The 16,531-nt window shown below is 38.5% G+C and overlaps 1 protein-coding gene across 1 annotated transcript in view; it reads right to left on the reverse strand.

Moving 5' to 3' along the window:
- Positions 1-16,531, reverse strand: part of si:dkeyp-14d3.1 (transmembrane protein 132C) — a 78,324-nt gene that overhangs the window by 20,665 nt on the left and 41,128 nt on the right. The window contains exon 4 of the mRNA XM_061278658.1: positions 10,273-10,462. Within this exon, the coding sequence (XP_061134642.1) occupies positions 10,273-10,462 (190 nt within the window). The remainder of the gene's footprint in view (positions 1-10,272; positions 10,463-16,531) is intronic.

Below are 16,531 nucleotides of genomic sequence, written 5' to 3' on the forward strand. Positions count from 1 at the left end.
AGACTGCTCAGATAGTGGTCCATTGCCAAAGGTACCCCCTAAAAAGGAGCGCTAATGAGGGATCAAGATGACCATCACATGAACAAGAAGAGCTGGCAGCTCTAAATTAGCAGATGTGTCAAGGTCCACTATGGTAAGTGTTTCAAGGAACAAAGAGCCATTGTGGAAAGGTTGCCTAATGTCCTGTCCAAGTTCACAATAAAGGGTGACGACAGTATTTTGGGAAGAGGCTTGAGATGAACTGGTGGGTAAAGCTTCCATTAGGTTAAGTCATTGAAAAGTTGTTTAGCTGTGCTTTGCTTTCATTTTATGATGACTGTAGGGTCTGATATAAAATCATTTCTCATAAAATAATGCACAGTATATCAATTGAGGCCACACCTTCATAAACAGGTAAAGTACAAAAAAAAATCATCTCGCATATTGAAAAGAATGTGAACCAGTCTGAACACAAATCGGCCCTCACACCACCCCCAACGCCTCAGCCCCTCCCACCCCAGATCAATTATGCAAAGGCATTAACAGAATATCATAGCACCAAGCATCTGATCAACTTTCTCTGATGTCGTCCCCATATTGCTCACAACACCTCGGGGCATTTTTCGTTCTGTTTGAAGATTGTTAAGATTTTGTATGACCAGCACGATTGTAGTCAATGAATGTAGCGCGCATTGATGGCTGAAAACGGTTTGGTTGTTTTGCCGCGAACTTGTGTAATAACCACCAAACTATTGAACAATGTAGATGCGTGTGAAGGGGGGTGGATTGGTAATCATGGCCAGTGAAAAGCGACATACAAAAGTTTAGTGTCATTTTTATCTTTTGACTCCAAATCAGGTCTTCCATCATCACCAATGCCATGTGAGCACATTTTGAAAAGCCATAAAAATTGGGAGCATGCAATGGACCCGCCTGAATCATTCTATTGTGTTGAAATCATTTCTGAAAAGAAAAAAATATATATATTATTAATAATATATATATTTAATGAAACAGGTTTCTCTGACTTTATTTTTCTACCAGATGTCCCTCATGTTGCTTTTACCGAAGCATCATTGTTGCAAATTCTCATCTTTGTTTCTTCTCAGTTTTCTGATGACTTCCGGTGGCATTTGAGATTTGCCATATACATGACAGCCCTTTTGTGTCTTCTCGTAGACACGCATTTCTTGGAACGAGTCAGTTTTTATGAGATCTTTTATGAACAAATACAGCTTTCGACTGGACATGGTCTTGGTCATGCTCTCCCATGTCCATTTGTTTTTTGTGTCCATTTGTTTTTGTCAGCACGATCCCTTGTGTCTTCCAAACAACTGTCTCAGTCATCTTGTTTTGCCTAGGTGTTCCTCATCTTATCAGTTTGCTTGTATTTTACTCCCTGGTTTATTTCTCTCTTTGTCATTCCATTATGTTTGCTGTCTTAGTGCTAATGAATAAAATCAATTGGAAACTGAAATTGCTGTCTTAGTGCTCATGAATGAAATCAATTGGAAACTGATTTTTTTGTATGTATTTGGGATGTATACGTTAATAACATTGTCCTAAGGATTCAAAACATTTAAATCTCATAAATGTTCAAACAATTCTGTATCGTAATGATCAGAAATGGAGAAAATGGGGCGAAATAATTTTCTCTGTACTGTATAGACGAGTATTGTTTTCTTACATTTGTAAACCTAAAGCTATAATATATTTCCCAATCATCTTATTCATGACATTATAATTTTATACTTCACACATACTACTTGAGTTCATCCAGATTTTCCATGTCAGTTTATAGGACATATCCGCTGCAATCACTTTCAAATAAAATTTGTATGTAGACTGTCCTCTGCATCAGTGAGTTGTCTTTTATTGAATATTGACATTTCATGGATGCTATTGATGGTTCAGTCACACCAAACTGCTCTCCAATGTAAATGAGTTTTGAGAGGACATGATTTATGGGTAAACTTTGCAGAGAAGCATCTTGGTGACACATTGCTGACATGACAAATGCCCCTGAAATTATTAATTCCGCTCTACTTTGTAGTCTGCGTAAAGCTTGTTGATTTTGTCCTATTTCTATGCAATGTGTTTCTTAACTGTATTGGGACATTTTCATCCTGAAATGTAAACTAGGGGTGAATATACAGCATACAAGTGCACAAACAGAATTAGTGTCTTCAAAATCTAGTTTGTAGAATTGATTGCGGGTTGCTGCTGAGGCAATAAGATGCCACTGTCTTGATCCCAGTGGCTGTGAATTGCACCCCATGCTGTGAAAATGATCCTGTGAATAAAACATGGGTCCACTTGGAAGGAGTACTTTGTCAGTTTATAGGACATATCCCCTGCAATTCTCAGGAATTCCATACCTGTAATACACATGGATCAACGTGTCAGAGGCGGGAGTGAGAGACCCTTATGAATGTCAACAACAGGCGGGCTTATCTTAGGCGGAATCAAGGTCAGACACCAGGGACATAGCCATCTCTCGTCTCACCTCGTGAGTGAGAGCGCTGCGGGGGCTCGAGGGAGGGTGCTGCCTGGAGCTTTGACGGATGCTGGCAATGGTAGAGATTTCTCAGTGGTGCTCCTGCTGTTTTGCCCAATGAGACATGGCTCAGAGGATGGAAAACAACCCATTCTGCTCATTCTTAGCCCAGGAACTATTTTGCTCGGTCGATCGAATAAGAGTTCTTCGCCAACAGCCAACCATGCGTCGGTTATAACCTCCTGATCTTTTGTCAGATTTCTCCACCCGGCTGTGATCGAGTTCTATTCTGCCAGCTTAGTTTGATTTAGCTTGGCTTATCTGCCCCCCCTGGACACAGACCTCTCTGACTGGGCACAAAGGGCAGCCTCACTGTAGACTCCATTACCACTAAGAAATAGGCAAATTCTTCTCAAATCTTGGTGGGCCAGGTTATAAATCAGAAGTGAAGAGAAGTAGCGGCAGGGAATAGGAAATATGGTAGAATGTCGCAGCATTTATTTCATACGTTTTTCCTACTACTGTCCAAACAATTCTCAAAAGATGAAAGGGAACAGAAAATCTACTACATTGGCAAAAACCTCATTTTGAGAAATCTATTTAAAAAGCTTATCCGAGGTTGGACATCTGAGGGCTTCTCTGTAAATTGTTGCTATGTAAAAGTCTAATTTTGAAGTACGGGAAGCTGATAATTATTTGATGTCAGTGATTGCAGTAAGCACTGGAGCAGCAGAACCAATTCAGTGAATCCTGCAGTCAAATGGCAAACAAGGTTTAACATAGGTTTATTTTATAACGTAAATCTAGGCTCACTTTTTGCACTCCAAAAAACATGCATGCTTCTGTGCCCTTCTGAGTGACAGTGAAAATATGCATATTTACAATCTACTTTTCCAGGTTAAAGAAATTGGGTGCAAACAAACCAAACTTCTTACATTCACCACAATTATCATGCTGGTATACTCTCAAACAAAAACACATGGGAGACCAAATGTTGATGTTGTTTTAAGTAGTATAACATCAGACCATGTTCCAAGTTTGTGCTGTGGTTACAATACTAAACCACTAAATCAATAATAGAGCCTAATACTTCATAATCACCCTCTTAACCTTGAGTGCTCGAATGCTGATAATAGCACACCTGAAGTTCATCCATCAGACCCATTTTGTTTCAAACTTTTGAATCACACGCTTCTCAAAATGTTTTTTTTCCATCTCTGTCAAACAGCATGCGCATGCCACTTACTATATACCCGCAAGATAAGACTGACAGGTACGGCGTGCAGCTGCTAAAAACAGTATTGCTCAATGTATGTCATTATTGCTTCATAGGGTTCATATCTGCCGGATTAGCATATAAATACATGTTTGTTTATCTAGTCGTTTTTGACAAAGCACTTTCACGAGTTTACTCTCCTGTGCAGACAAGATGCGCACTGCAGAGTGAATAGAATCAAAGAATAAAATGAGACATTCATTGGAGAGTGTTGATTGATGACTTTACCGTGGGAATGCCGTAGAGGCCACAGTCATGATATATTGTTTAAGGATGCATTGGAAGCCGCATGTGAACACCAACGGCTGCTTTCACACGTCCTCATCTCCAAGTGTGCCCAGCAAGAGCGAGAGAGCACAGTTTGGTGCCTGGGCTCGAACAGGAAGACGGATGTGTCCAGATATGATTTATGCCCTGTCCCCATGCTCCCTCTCCATCCTCACACTTCCACAGCATGGGTAATGATGATGAGGGCAGGCTGGACAGGAGTATGTTACTCTACAATGGCAAAAGATAATGGTAAAGCCTCCTACTGTGCAGAGAAATCCGCTCAGACATCCAATTACTGCCTTTAAGATTCATCTCCTGATGACCTAAAAACACCGCTCCTTCAAGTATAATCAAATGCAGCAACACATGGGGACAAAAGGTGAGCAGGGGGGTGATTCATCTCTAAATTGAATGCTCTCTGTTAGGACAAGAAGCTGGTTAAAATAGCACATAATTAGATGTGGCAGATTAAAAGAATGTGAGACATGCATGCACCATTATAGTCATCAAAAATAAGTTTTGGGATCTGTGCCCTAACTCGACTCCAGGTTCTTGGATTTAAATTGGTGACAAATTGAAAGTGTGTTTTGAGCTCACCCAGTTATGGTGGGTTTGTGACAACACACAGGAGACACGCTTTAAAGTTCGTTTTTCAAAATATGCTGCTGCTCTCCCAGAGGTGTCACATGCTGGTCGAAATGCAATAAACTATGTTGTTCAAACAATCGATTCCAGTAAATCTGCCCAAAAGGTAGGAGGCATCATGAATTAAAGATCAACTGCAACATAAACCTCAAAATAAGCATCTCATTAGCAATAGGCATTAGTTGTATTGGGCTATGCTCTTTGTTTACATACTGTTGTTAGTCATGGCTCTTTATTCATTTGACAGGATTATTCCAGGTCAATACCCATTGTTTAACTTCAGCAGCAGGTTTATTATGACAAACGACTGTCTATCTTATTAGTCTAATTAGTGCTAATCACAGATAAAAGGACCTTCTAGAACAAATCACAGAAGTGATATGTCAACAGATGCTTTCAGCAAGCTCTGTGAAGTCTCAGCTCTCAACTTGATTAAAAAGATTGAGCGGTCTGTGTTTTCTCCGTCCCAATTAGCTCTGGTGAAACCAACACTCTTTCTAGTCCTTCTCCTCTGAGTACTGAAACAATCTTTCCTTTAATCTGTAACCTTTATCAAAAATCAGCCTTGAGAAAAGTTTGTGAATTAGACGAGGAGAATATTTGACAATTACCTTGACGAGCTGTCATGTGATGTGGAATATAAAGTCAAGGACATTGTTGAGGAATCTCAGATTGCAGTTTTGCCTACATTTTAACCAAGACTACTTTCCAGGACAAAACTAGAAGAGAAAACAACTGAAGACCAAGCTTGATTTCCTGTGGTGCTGAAAGGGACCCTGACAGAATGTCAATATCACTAGCGCTCTGTTTCTAGGTATCTAATCAATATTCAAAGCTTGCCACAATGAATCTGCGAATTTGAAGTGATCCGGAATCTTGAAATTACGAAAGGATTAAAAAGTGCAATCATTCTGTGCTTTAATCTCTGCCAGCATGAAATTGCAATGACAATAGGTTTGTCTTGATTTGTGTGTTGTTGTTTTTTTCATGACTCAAACAAATAGCCGACAAAATGAATCTCAGCAATCAGTAATATCTTTTCACTTTAGTTTGAGCATTTTATTCCCCTGTTTTTCCATTTCAGTCATTCAGGAAGTTGTTTGCTCTTCCCAAGAATTTAAAAGTGTCTGTGAATCAGAGACTAGGATTTTATTCCTAAATTTAAAACCCTGTGAGGTGAATTCAGAGATTTGTTTTGAAATACATACCACAAGTTTTAAAATTATAGCTGAAAACATGATAACTGAGAATTACTGTATATGGTACTAAATTGTAAAGATATTGCATTAAACAGTTTTTCACTACCTTAACTGTCCAGATATTTTGGGCAGGGCTAAAATTATACACTTTAGTCCCTCCCCCAATAAATAAGAATTGACTGTAAGTGCCTTTGGCCAGTGCTTTTGCAGCACAATTGTGACATTCAGTTACCTGGCTTGCTATGTTTACACTCTTGAAAAACATTTTGCATTGAATAATCTATCGATGTACCTGCTTTAGAACGCCTCGTTGTTGATTGTGAGTGTCAGGCAGAGGCAGCTGACAGTGAGAATACACACATTGTCCAGAGAAAGATAGAAGAGCATGCCGGGGTGATTTGTTTGTTTGTCCTTTTAGTTTGCTTTTAATAAAAAGTGACAATCTGTGTGGAAAAAAAGCTTTGTGCTAGCATGGGTGCTATAGAGTTCCTTGTTGTCATGTCGTAGAAAAGTAGAATACATTTTCAAGGGCAGCGAGAACAGCTATTCTTCTTTGTAGTGTGTCAAATTTAGAAGATATTTATTTTTACTTCACAGGTATCTTAAGATTTGTGTGGCATTGCCTTATTCTTTTTATGCTTCTGATTGCATAAACAGATACTTGCTACAATGTGGCCAACATGCACTCAATGTTTAAATTAATTTGTAAATGTTTCAACCTTGTTGAAGGTCGTCCATCTATGAGTATCATTACAGTTTATCTTGTATGTGCACTTGTGTGTAAAAATACATTTCACCATGAATATTTGATTCTTTCATGCGCTGGCCAATCAAATTTCATACAGCACAACTCTTACTGCCTACCTTCACTCAATTCCAATTACTTCACAAATCTGTGCAGAGTTCTGTTTTCTATTCCAATTTCTGGGCTTTGTTCTCCCTTCAGTGGGTAGAGGATGGTGATGGTGGAGGCAGACGTGTCGGTGTCTGTGTGAGGGGTTTGACGACTGCTCTTACATTAACTTCCTTTCAGCGAGGACTGTAGCAGCGGGAGGGAGTGGAAGTTATCCGTGGGCCTTTCATGCCACAGTGATCCCAAGTAATCTAATTCTGTCTTCCCTTTTCTCGCTTGTGTGCCTCTCTCATATTGCTGCATGCAGATTGGAGAAGTCTAATGCCGCGTGTGTGTGTTTGTGTGTGCATGCGCGTGTCTGTGCATGTTTGAGGGACAAGAGAGGACAGGAGGAGATACAGATAGTTAATGAGTTCTGAATGTGTCTGCATATAGAAGTAGTTGTGTTTTGTGTTAAGTACTCGGGAGTGGATGTAGATACCGTGCACCTTGGGTAGTTCAAGTGCCAAAGAAACGCCTGAAAAAGTGTGCAGCCACATGGAGAACTAAAATTAAATGGAAATATCACATATCAGTGCACATCTTGGGAATGTAGAGTGAGTCAGACTTCAGAGGCGAAAAAATCATTACAATATCTGTATTTTTTTTACTGTCGGGAGTAGTGGAGACGTTTATTTCATGCGGATGACACACTCTGATTAATCAACTATTTGAGGACATACCGCATGAAAAAAATTAAAACAAATAGAGAACAGCATTATCATATAGCTGTGCGGCATTTTCAAATGTAGAGAGATCTTTGCCAGGGCACTTGCATTCCTTTCTTTAACCATATATTTGTATAAACAAAGACCTCTTGTAAATGAAAACAGAAGCTGATCCTCTTGATGCAGTTGGGCATATAATGCCTAAGGCAGCTACTTGAGGTTATTCATATTTTTTGTTTCACTTCATATTCTGTGTAGGACTTGGAAAACCAAATTGATAATTTCTACAGATGAGACAACAGACATAAATTTAAATTGATTTAAGAAAGCGTGTTTACACAGTCCTGCAGAACAGATTATGCTACTGTATTTATTTATATACCCTCTGGCTTCCTTCAGTCTGTCCCACCAGTGAGTATTGAGTCCTTTGAATCTTTACAACTTGTGCTGAGTCCAGATGTTTGGGACTTTATATAGTGACTCTGTGTCAACATAATGAGCATTTTCATATCACCAACAAGCCAGATGGTTGCATTTACAAGTTTGTTTCACAAATCTAGCTGGCCAAAAGCCAACAAAAACAGTTTGAACTGGAGTACGTTCAGGTGTTAGAACTTTGTTGTCTTCATGCCACACAGATGTGTGAAGCAGCGCTCAGATGCAGTGATGTGTCAACAAAGGAATAACTTTTATGTGTGTTTAAGTCAGTCAAATATTGGATGTTTTGACACCTGTAAAGGGGAGCTCTGGTTTTTAGATTGTGTCATAGATGAATTTTGATTTATGCATAAATGATGCTTAGTCAGTAGAGATCCCAAGGGATGATATTTAAATCATTAATATTTTTAAATTCAGTGGCTAATAATCTGGCCTGTCATCAGAAACTTTCTGTCAACTATGATAGATTTAATCAAGCTTTTAATTGTTTTTATATGCTGAAATAGATGGTCAGATCATGGAACTGGACTACTGAGATGAGTGTTTGTGGAGACCTCATGCTGGTATTGCTATCCACAAAGGCAATGGCTTGAACATGCCTCTAATCACATTATTAGGGAGCATTTTCTTTCAAAGAAGAGAAAGCGCCTTGGCTGGACTTTTCTACTACTCTTTGAAATTATTTAATATAAAAATATATTACTCGTCTTTTTCAATATTTACAACAGACAAGAGCTGGGATTACCTCCAGTATAGTTCTGTGACATATTTTATTGGAAGATTTAGGGAATCCAACCAGGTATATGGATCAAAAAGAGCCGCACCGGTACTGATATTAGTGGTGATAACAAGCACCTGGATCCAAATCAAAATAGGCAAAGGGAATATCAAACTTTCAGTACATGCACATTCACAGTGCATCATCTGTTACGTATATTACGCACAAAGCACTATTCATCTTCTTGGAGATCTGCTCCCAGATTATCCTGCCCCTAAATGAGTTAGCTAGGTTTAGCAAATTGTTTGTAATATCAGATAACTAAAATGGATTATGCCACAATGATAAAAAAATGGCATGATTTATAGTCAGCCATAAAATTCCTCCTCAATGTAGAATGAGCGGAATAATAAGAGTGAAAAAGCAGACTGTTGGAATTGATTGATGACTATATAGTGGAGATGTTGCAGAGGTACGCTATCATTCAGGAATTCATTTTACACATACAATAGTGAAATTACTTCTTAGTTCTTGCACAATGGTCCCCTAAAGCAAGGTAAGGTACAGTATTATCTCTTTTAGCAGAAAATCTTGTTTTTTTTTTTCTATTACCAACCTCAAGGTGAGACTTTGCTGAAGTTAATTCAAATAATTGCTGCTTTTTTTTTTTTTTTTTAAACCAGCAAGTGTGGGTGTAAACTATATTTTTCTAGAGCAAGGCAAGCATGCAGTTGATACATCAGTGACATGAAAGGATGTGAGGGAAGCAAGTCGAACAATACAGCATTAAAAGCGCAGTTTCAATTATCCTGAGAACGCATCGGTGGTGGATTTGTCTCATTCTTTTGCATCCAAGAACAGCCACCCACAGGCGTCTATTATCTTTTACCGCCATAGGCACTACTTAGAGAATAACAACACTGCAGTCAGGTTTGTAGTACGCGGCTCAGAAATAGAAATGGAAGCTATCTTTGTTTTCGTAATCAGTGCTGATGTTTTTGTCTTCACATGGTCAATGCTGCTTATTTTTCATCTGAATGATCCACGTCCAAATCACAAGCTACACTTCCCTTGATTGCTCAACAAAGCTCCAGTGATGCGACAAAGAGCTTCAATCGTTAATGTACGCAGCAGACCCTGCTGAGGGAGACGCTGCTCCAGGCGTACCCTCTGGCCAGAGCCACCCTTGGTCCCCATCTGAGGCCTACCGGGACCGAAAGTAGAACTGTCTTTCTGTCTCGCTCCTAAACAGACTCTCAAAGCACAGGCTCAAATTATTGCTCCGTCCTCACTTTGCATTTGCCTGGGATAAATATCTTGCTCGACAGAAATGAGTGGACTGTATTCCTTTTAAGTCAGAATAGTGACAATTAGATTCTGTCCGAGAATTCTTGTAAATTTTATATTTTTAACGCAATATGCATCTTCAAATAAAATTTGATAGAAATTTTCATTTGACAAATCTCGTTTTCGATATTTTTCCTTAATCAGAGTATCTTCTATCTTGGAAAATGTTCATTCTTCAAGTTTTTCATTTCAATTCATCCGGCTACTCTCAATGCAGAGGTTCAGGGGCTCAAGTCTGAACCCCTGCCAGAAGACTCAGGAAATTCTCAATTCTTCAGCAGCCGTAAAGCTCAACTTTGGCACTTCCACTGTATTGGTGTGTGTGTCTCAAGTGTCACCTCACCATGGCCAAGGGCACGATGCCTGCCACATCTTCTTGTGCCAGTCGAATCTCAGTGTCGGCCTCCCGCGTGGTAGAGCGGCTGGCCGGGTATTCCACCTGCCACGCCATCCAGCGACTCCCCAGCAGCTCTGGGAAACTCTCAATTTTCAGATCCACCTGCAGCACCCTCTGGGCTCCCAAGTCCTCCTCCCTAGTTGAGTGCAGAAAAGAGAGGGTAAATGATGAGCCAAGGTACGTGAGTTTGTGTGAATGTATAAAAATATGCTTGTTGAACCCACAGTCTGCACTAATGATAACAAACGGTAGATACCAGTTGCAATCTGTGACATTTACCCAAGAGAGATTGTTCAAAATCTCAAGTCCATTCGTGTTTAGCTCTCAGGACATTGTTCTATTTTGTCTATTATATCACCTTTCTATTTTATTCTTCTCACTCTCTACCAAGGCTGAGCTCTACTGTAAACTTCTTAAATTTTCCGGTTGGTGCTCAGAGTTCTCCAAGGTAGTACTTTTTACTCGTCTTTCATTACCCCTAGCACAAAGATGATGCTGAACCTTGTCACAAGTGCTCATTCATCATACCAGAGAGTAAATACACAGCATGCTCCGGTATGATCTGTGACTGCTCTGAATTAAGTCAGACAAATGGAGAGCACTGATAATAAAAATCCCCACGGTACGAAAAGTCTTGGGTGGTAAATAGCCCAGAGACAGGAAAGGTCAGCTTTAAAGAAGGGGTTAAGGGAGATGGTACAAGATTTCCTGCCATACATGTCAAAGGTTTCATTAGGTTTCATGCGTGTTGTTTTCAAATGGCTATTTGTTACAAGAAATTGAATGTGGATGCTGAGAACTGTGGTTGCAGAGCTGAAATGTCAAAAGAAATAAGCATTATGACACAGATTAATATATTACATCACTTATCATGCAAGCTCGAGCTATCAAACAAACAAGCCCCTTGGGGACATATATGGACGATATCAGACACTGAGTAAGTGCCTTGAGGTGATATCATTGTTATCATGTCATCTTTTTTCTGTATATGATTTTATCTTTGATTTGCCTTCCAGAGATGTCTTTATTTATTTACTACGAGGAATAAATCACATTGTTTGTGAAAATGTGTACCATAAAAAAAATCTTAATTTTTGTCTTAACTCAGCATTTACTCATTACACTGTAATAAAATAAATTCACATCATGGTGATTATTTCATAATAGGATTCTTGAAATGCTATTTTTTTACAAACAACTTTTATTACAACTATTATTGGAGTACTGCTTATTCATTCCTTAATAATAGTCCTTCATAACATAAGTGACTTAAGTCTTAACATACAGTATGTATAACTTGAGAATTGTATAGGCTAAAACTGTTGTGGAAAAACAAATGTGAAACCATCTAATAAAACTCACAGCCAAAAAACAGTACAGTACTTTTGTGGTCTACTGCAGTTTCAGGCAAAAAAAAAAAAATTGTAATGTCATGAAGAGAGCAAATTCATACTTTGAACAACTTGGATAGACAACAGTGCAAATGTAGTTTGTAACATCTTAAATTATTGATACAGACCTTAAAACATGAAAATGATAAATAATAGAATATTTTGCTCTTGTAGATTCTCATACTGCAAGTTTTACACTAATTTCACATGATTCTTATATTGTTCAGGCTTATTTTAGGGGAGTGAAAGATCAGTTTGGCAATGAAGCAAGAAAAACAATCTTTCACATACAACCGGAAGTGTATAAATAATAAAGACGACATGCAAATAACGCGTCACATTTCATAACAGCATGGTGATTAAAGAATAGCGGGCCGCTGCGTGACCTCAGAGACTTATATAACTGCTCAACAATGGTGCAAAAGTGACAGATGATGCCCTCAGCTTGTAGACCAGCTAAAGCCAGAAGGTTTGTCAGGCAAAAAAAATAAAACCTGAACAAAAAAACAACAACCATTGCATGAGCATGACAGAGTCGCTAAAACCTGGGTTAACTATCATCTTGAATGCCCTACTTTCTCCAGAACGTGTAAACACAGGCTGCTTTGGTAAATGTCGCAGTAAAGCTGACTGGGAAGCACAAAGAGGTTTTAGTGTACTACTCGTATCCTGTATTTGTTTTTAGGTGGAAAGGTTGTTTAGTTAACACAACAATGAAATACGATGAAGTATCGACTCATTGTTAGTTTTCTTTAGGTAAGGAGAAAGCTGCAAACTGACAGCACTGCAAAAATGATGCTTTGGTTAAACACAAAATTCATTTTTTTGGTGCTGGGAGTTACTAAAATACAAATTTGACAACATTAGTCATGACTGTGCATTGAGCAAGGGGAACAGCAGCAGTCAATGCTAAATGCATACGTTTCCAACATGTAAATACTGAAGTCTCACAATCCCTATTGTGTTAATGTGTTCCCTCCAGGGCATTGTGCAATTATCCCCTAGTTTGTCTTTTAAGAGAGTGCGACATGCATGTCATTCTTTTCATTGGCAAATCAGAGAATTATGATTTTGCCCTACAAATATTTGCAAAAAACTAACAGAATGTTGAAAGTGCATAATTTTAATATAGAGTATGTAAAAAATACTGAGAATGTGATTATTCTATTTATAATATAAAACTATTTTAATTCAATGAAATGTTTTTGGGATTATTTTAACTTTATTATTATTTTAATTATTATAATATAATATTATATTATATAATATTATTTTAATTTATAAACAGTGTCACAGTTACATGGTCAAAATGGGGATATTGGAAACCTCGGCTGAGCATTTTTTACAAGTAGCAATCTCTGTGATTACTCTAACAAGGTGGACTGACTTGCTTTCAAAAACAAAACAAAAATTGCATTACAACTTGAAAAACTGTGATTTTACAAATTATTGCAACTAAATGACTGGCATCAACTCTCTTTGTACAAACAGTTCAGTCCGTGCAAATTAAATGAGTTAATTATAACATTTTAATTGAAGTGTCTTAAAACTCAAAGCTGTTGGCAGTGAATCTAGATTGCTAATAAGTTTGAAGCAGATGGCAAAAAGAGGAAGAGTAAATACATATAAATACTACACATAGAAAGCCTAGTAGTACAGCCTGTCTGCTGTATTTTACCCTAAATGAAATGTTTTCGTGAATAGAACTTTGCCTGAATGTTACTCATGAAGAGAGACGCCCATGTGGCATGAGCCGACATCCTCCCTCCTACTACGCTAACCAAACATCCTCCAAGGAGAAAGTGTTAATTTTGCTGTCATTGCAGTATGGGGTCTAATTCAATTAGCAACAAAGGGCCCATGGATGCATGCCACGCATCTGGCCTCGGTCCAATAATTATCTGTGAAATAGCTGTGGTTGGACCAAATAGAAGCCTGGGCCAACGACAGACGTTCCATGAGTTTGCTGGCTTAAAAGTTCAAATCTACTGTCCGGGTTCATATCAAATGTGACATGTCAACAAGAATCGTATGCAAACGAAAGAATGTTGTTAACTGGCTGCCAGGATGGATGGATGGATGGATGGATGCATGGATGGGTGGGTGCGCGGGCGTACGGGCGGGGGGACGGACGGGCGGGCGGACGGGCGGACGGACGGGCGGACGGACGGGCGGACGGACGGCACTACACAGGGATAGCTATAGGGCTGTCAGAATTGTGTTTAGCACCAGTTAAGCCTCTCCAGCATTTCATTTCATTTGATTGTTCACCTTCAGTAGTCACGCTTTAGCAAAGTCTAATGACCAGGAAGGAGATGATTCAAATCCATATTAACTTTGAAAAAGCCCTTCCAAATTCCAAACTAAAGAAAAGTAGATTCAAGTGCCCAAAAGAATAAACAGTCACACCAAAGAGTTATTGGAAAGGTTCCCAATGATACGATTACGCCAGTGAAAGCAATAATTGAAAGCGCTTCTTTTGTCTCAATGATCAAAGTCATTGTGCCATTGTGACACAACTTGTTTAAACCCAACCAGAGACCAGAACCATCTGCCCTACGCATTGAATTGGGTTTAGAAAATAAGACAGGGTTACACACAGATCTTTTGTCTCACGAACAAAGTAAAACAAAGATTTCTTTTCTCAACTGGTGGGGGTATTATTGCATCAAAATGAACTTTGGTGAAACATTTGAAGGTCAAGTAAGGTCCTACTTGGTATGGATCAATAATTTACAAGACTATGAGTAAATACTGCGGGGTGCCTTAAACAAGTCTCAGCAGGAAGCGCGCAACTGTGTGGATTCAGAAAAACATGAAAACAGAAATGGCAGATGAAGATGACAATGTAGAAAAACCAAAGGAGCCAATGTGCAAAGCAGTGTGTGAGGACACAAGAGTGGGGTGTTCACAAGTAAAATCCAAATGACTTGTAGAAGAAAAAACGTATGAATTCAGTGGTGCTTGAAACGTTACTGTTGACATACGCTGTCAACTGGAACCGGCAAAAAACAGCCAGTAGAATAAAACAAGTAAACACATACACATATACACACACTGGCACAAACAAAGCAATGCATGGATTTACAATAGCAAGTACACAGCTGCTCACATGCATGATTGGTCATCTTAAATTTGAAAACACCACCAACATTTTCAGTAAGACACAAAGAAGCAACCACCATTCTTTACATTTCACTCCATCAACATACCAGAATGGTGTGGGCAGCTGCTATTGGTAATATAAACTTCAGCCTGAATATAATATAATATAATATAATATAATATAATATAATATAATATAATATAATATAATATAATATAATATAATATAATATAATATAATATAATATAATATAATATAATATAATATAATATAATATAATATAATATAATATAATATAATATAATATAATATAATATAATATAATATAATATAATATAATATAATACAACACAACACAACACAACATAGTAATGAAGTATATATGTCCTTTATTGATTGATTGGTTTATTTCGGCAAGTACACAATCACCATTCATTACAACTTCATTTCATGTACTTTCCACCTGATTTGTCAAAAAGGGAAGCAGGTTGAAGCAATTCTGTTTATCTAGCCCCGCCCCAATTCCAACCAAGGATTTACATTGCCTGACACAATAATAACACTTCTATGATGTTGAAAGAACGATAGGAACAAAGAAAGAAAAACACAAGGGGGACATTCTAGATTGGATACAACACATGGATAGATTCTTAAGTGATCATGAGTCTTCTTTTTTTGTAATTATGGAGTCTTAAGATTATCAGTGTCATTAGAGTCCTGACTGTTCTTGAGGGCTATGAAGATTTTGAAGGGTTTCTCATTTCAATTGGGAGTCGAGGCCTGCGAGCACCGCTGTCACAGGTCAGCAGCACAAGACAGCTCCAGCCCCGACTGCTCACAGTTTATCATTTTCCATGTCGGCCTCACATTTCTTAAGACTTAAGACGAGTGTGGTAAATAATTGCAAAGCCTTTAAATATTGTTGTTGCTGGTATTATTCAAAGATTTGATTGATTCCCCCACTGTTACAAGTAACATTTTAGAATGCTGCGATCCAAATTGAAAATTTCCAGGTATGTTGCGAATGGATGTTCCAGTGTTGTATTTTTCGAATATTCTAAACAGGTTCCATTCAAGCAAAGTGTTTCTGTGAAATGCACCTGGGGAGGCAGAAAAGAGCCAGAGGCTAGAAAATTCTGGCTTTCACAGCTGCGGAATGGAGGTGGATAAGCACCTGCAGACGCATGTTCCCAAAGGACCTTTTTGATTCAACCTTTCCAGAAAAAAACAATTATAGTGAAAGCAGGAAACAAATGCGTAAACTTCCCTTGAAGCATTGTAAAATAAAGGCAAGACAAGAATGAGAATGCTTGTGATGAATGCAGGTGCCTCGGCATTTGTAGCTTTGGAGGTCCTTGCTGATGTAGACACTTGGTGGGTACCGATGAGGTTTGAAAAAAGACCAGCCATGGTAAACATGACCTTTTTAAACTCGTGTGTAAAGCAAAACGAAAGTTAATCTTGCATTTTTGTCATATGAGACAGAAAGTGGAGACATGGCCTTTGTCCCAGGGTGACATTACAAGCAGCTTCTTTCACCATATTGGCTTTATTTAAATGTACCACCACAAAGAAAGACTAGTATTTGTGCAGACGCAATGATTTCCTGTAGAGTGGGTCATCTCCATCTCACCCACTTGACATACAAAGAATCTTCAGAAGCACTCACTGAGACATGTCAGCACCAACATTTATCATCATCTTGTTG

Source organism: Syngnathus typhle, linkage group LG5, assembly GCF_033458585.1.
Source record: "Syngnathus typhle isolate RoL2023-S1 ecotype Sweden linkage group LG5, RoL_Styp_1.0, whole genome shotgun sequence".
NCBI lineage: Eukaryota > Metazoa > Chordata > Actinopteri > Syngnathiformes > Syngnathidae > Syngnathus > Syngnathus typhle.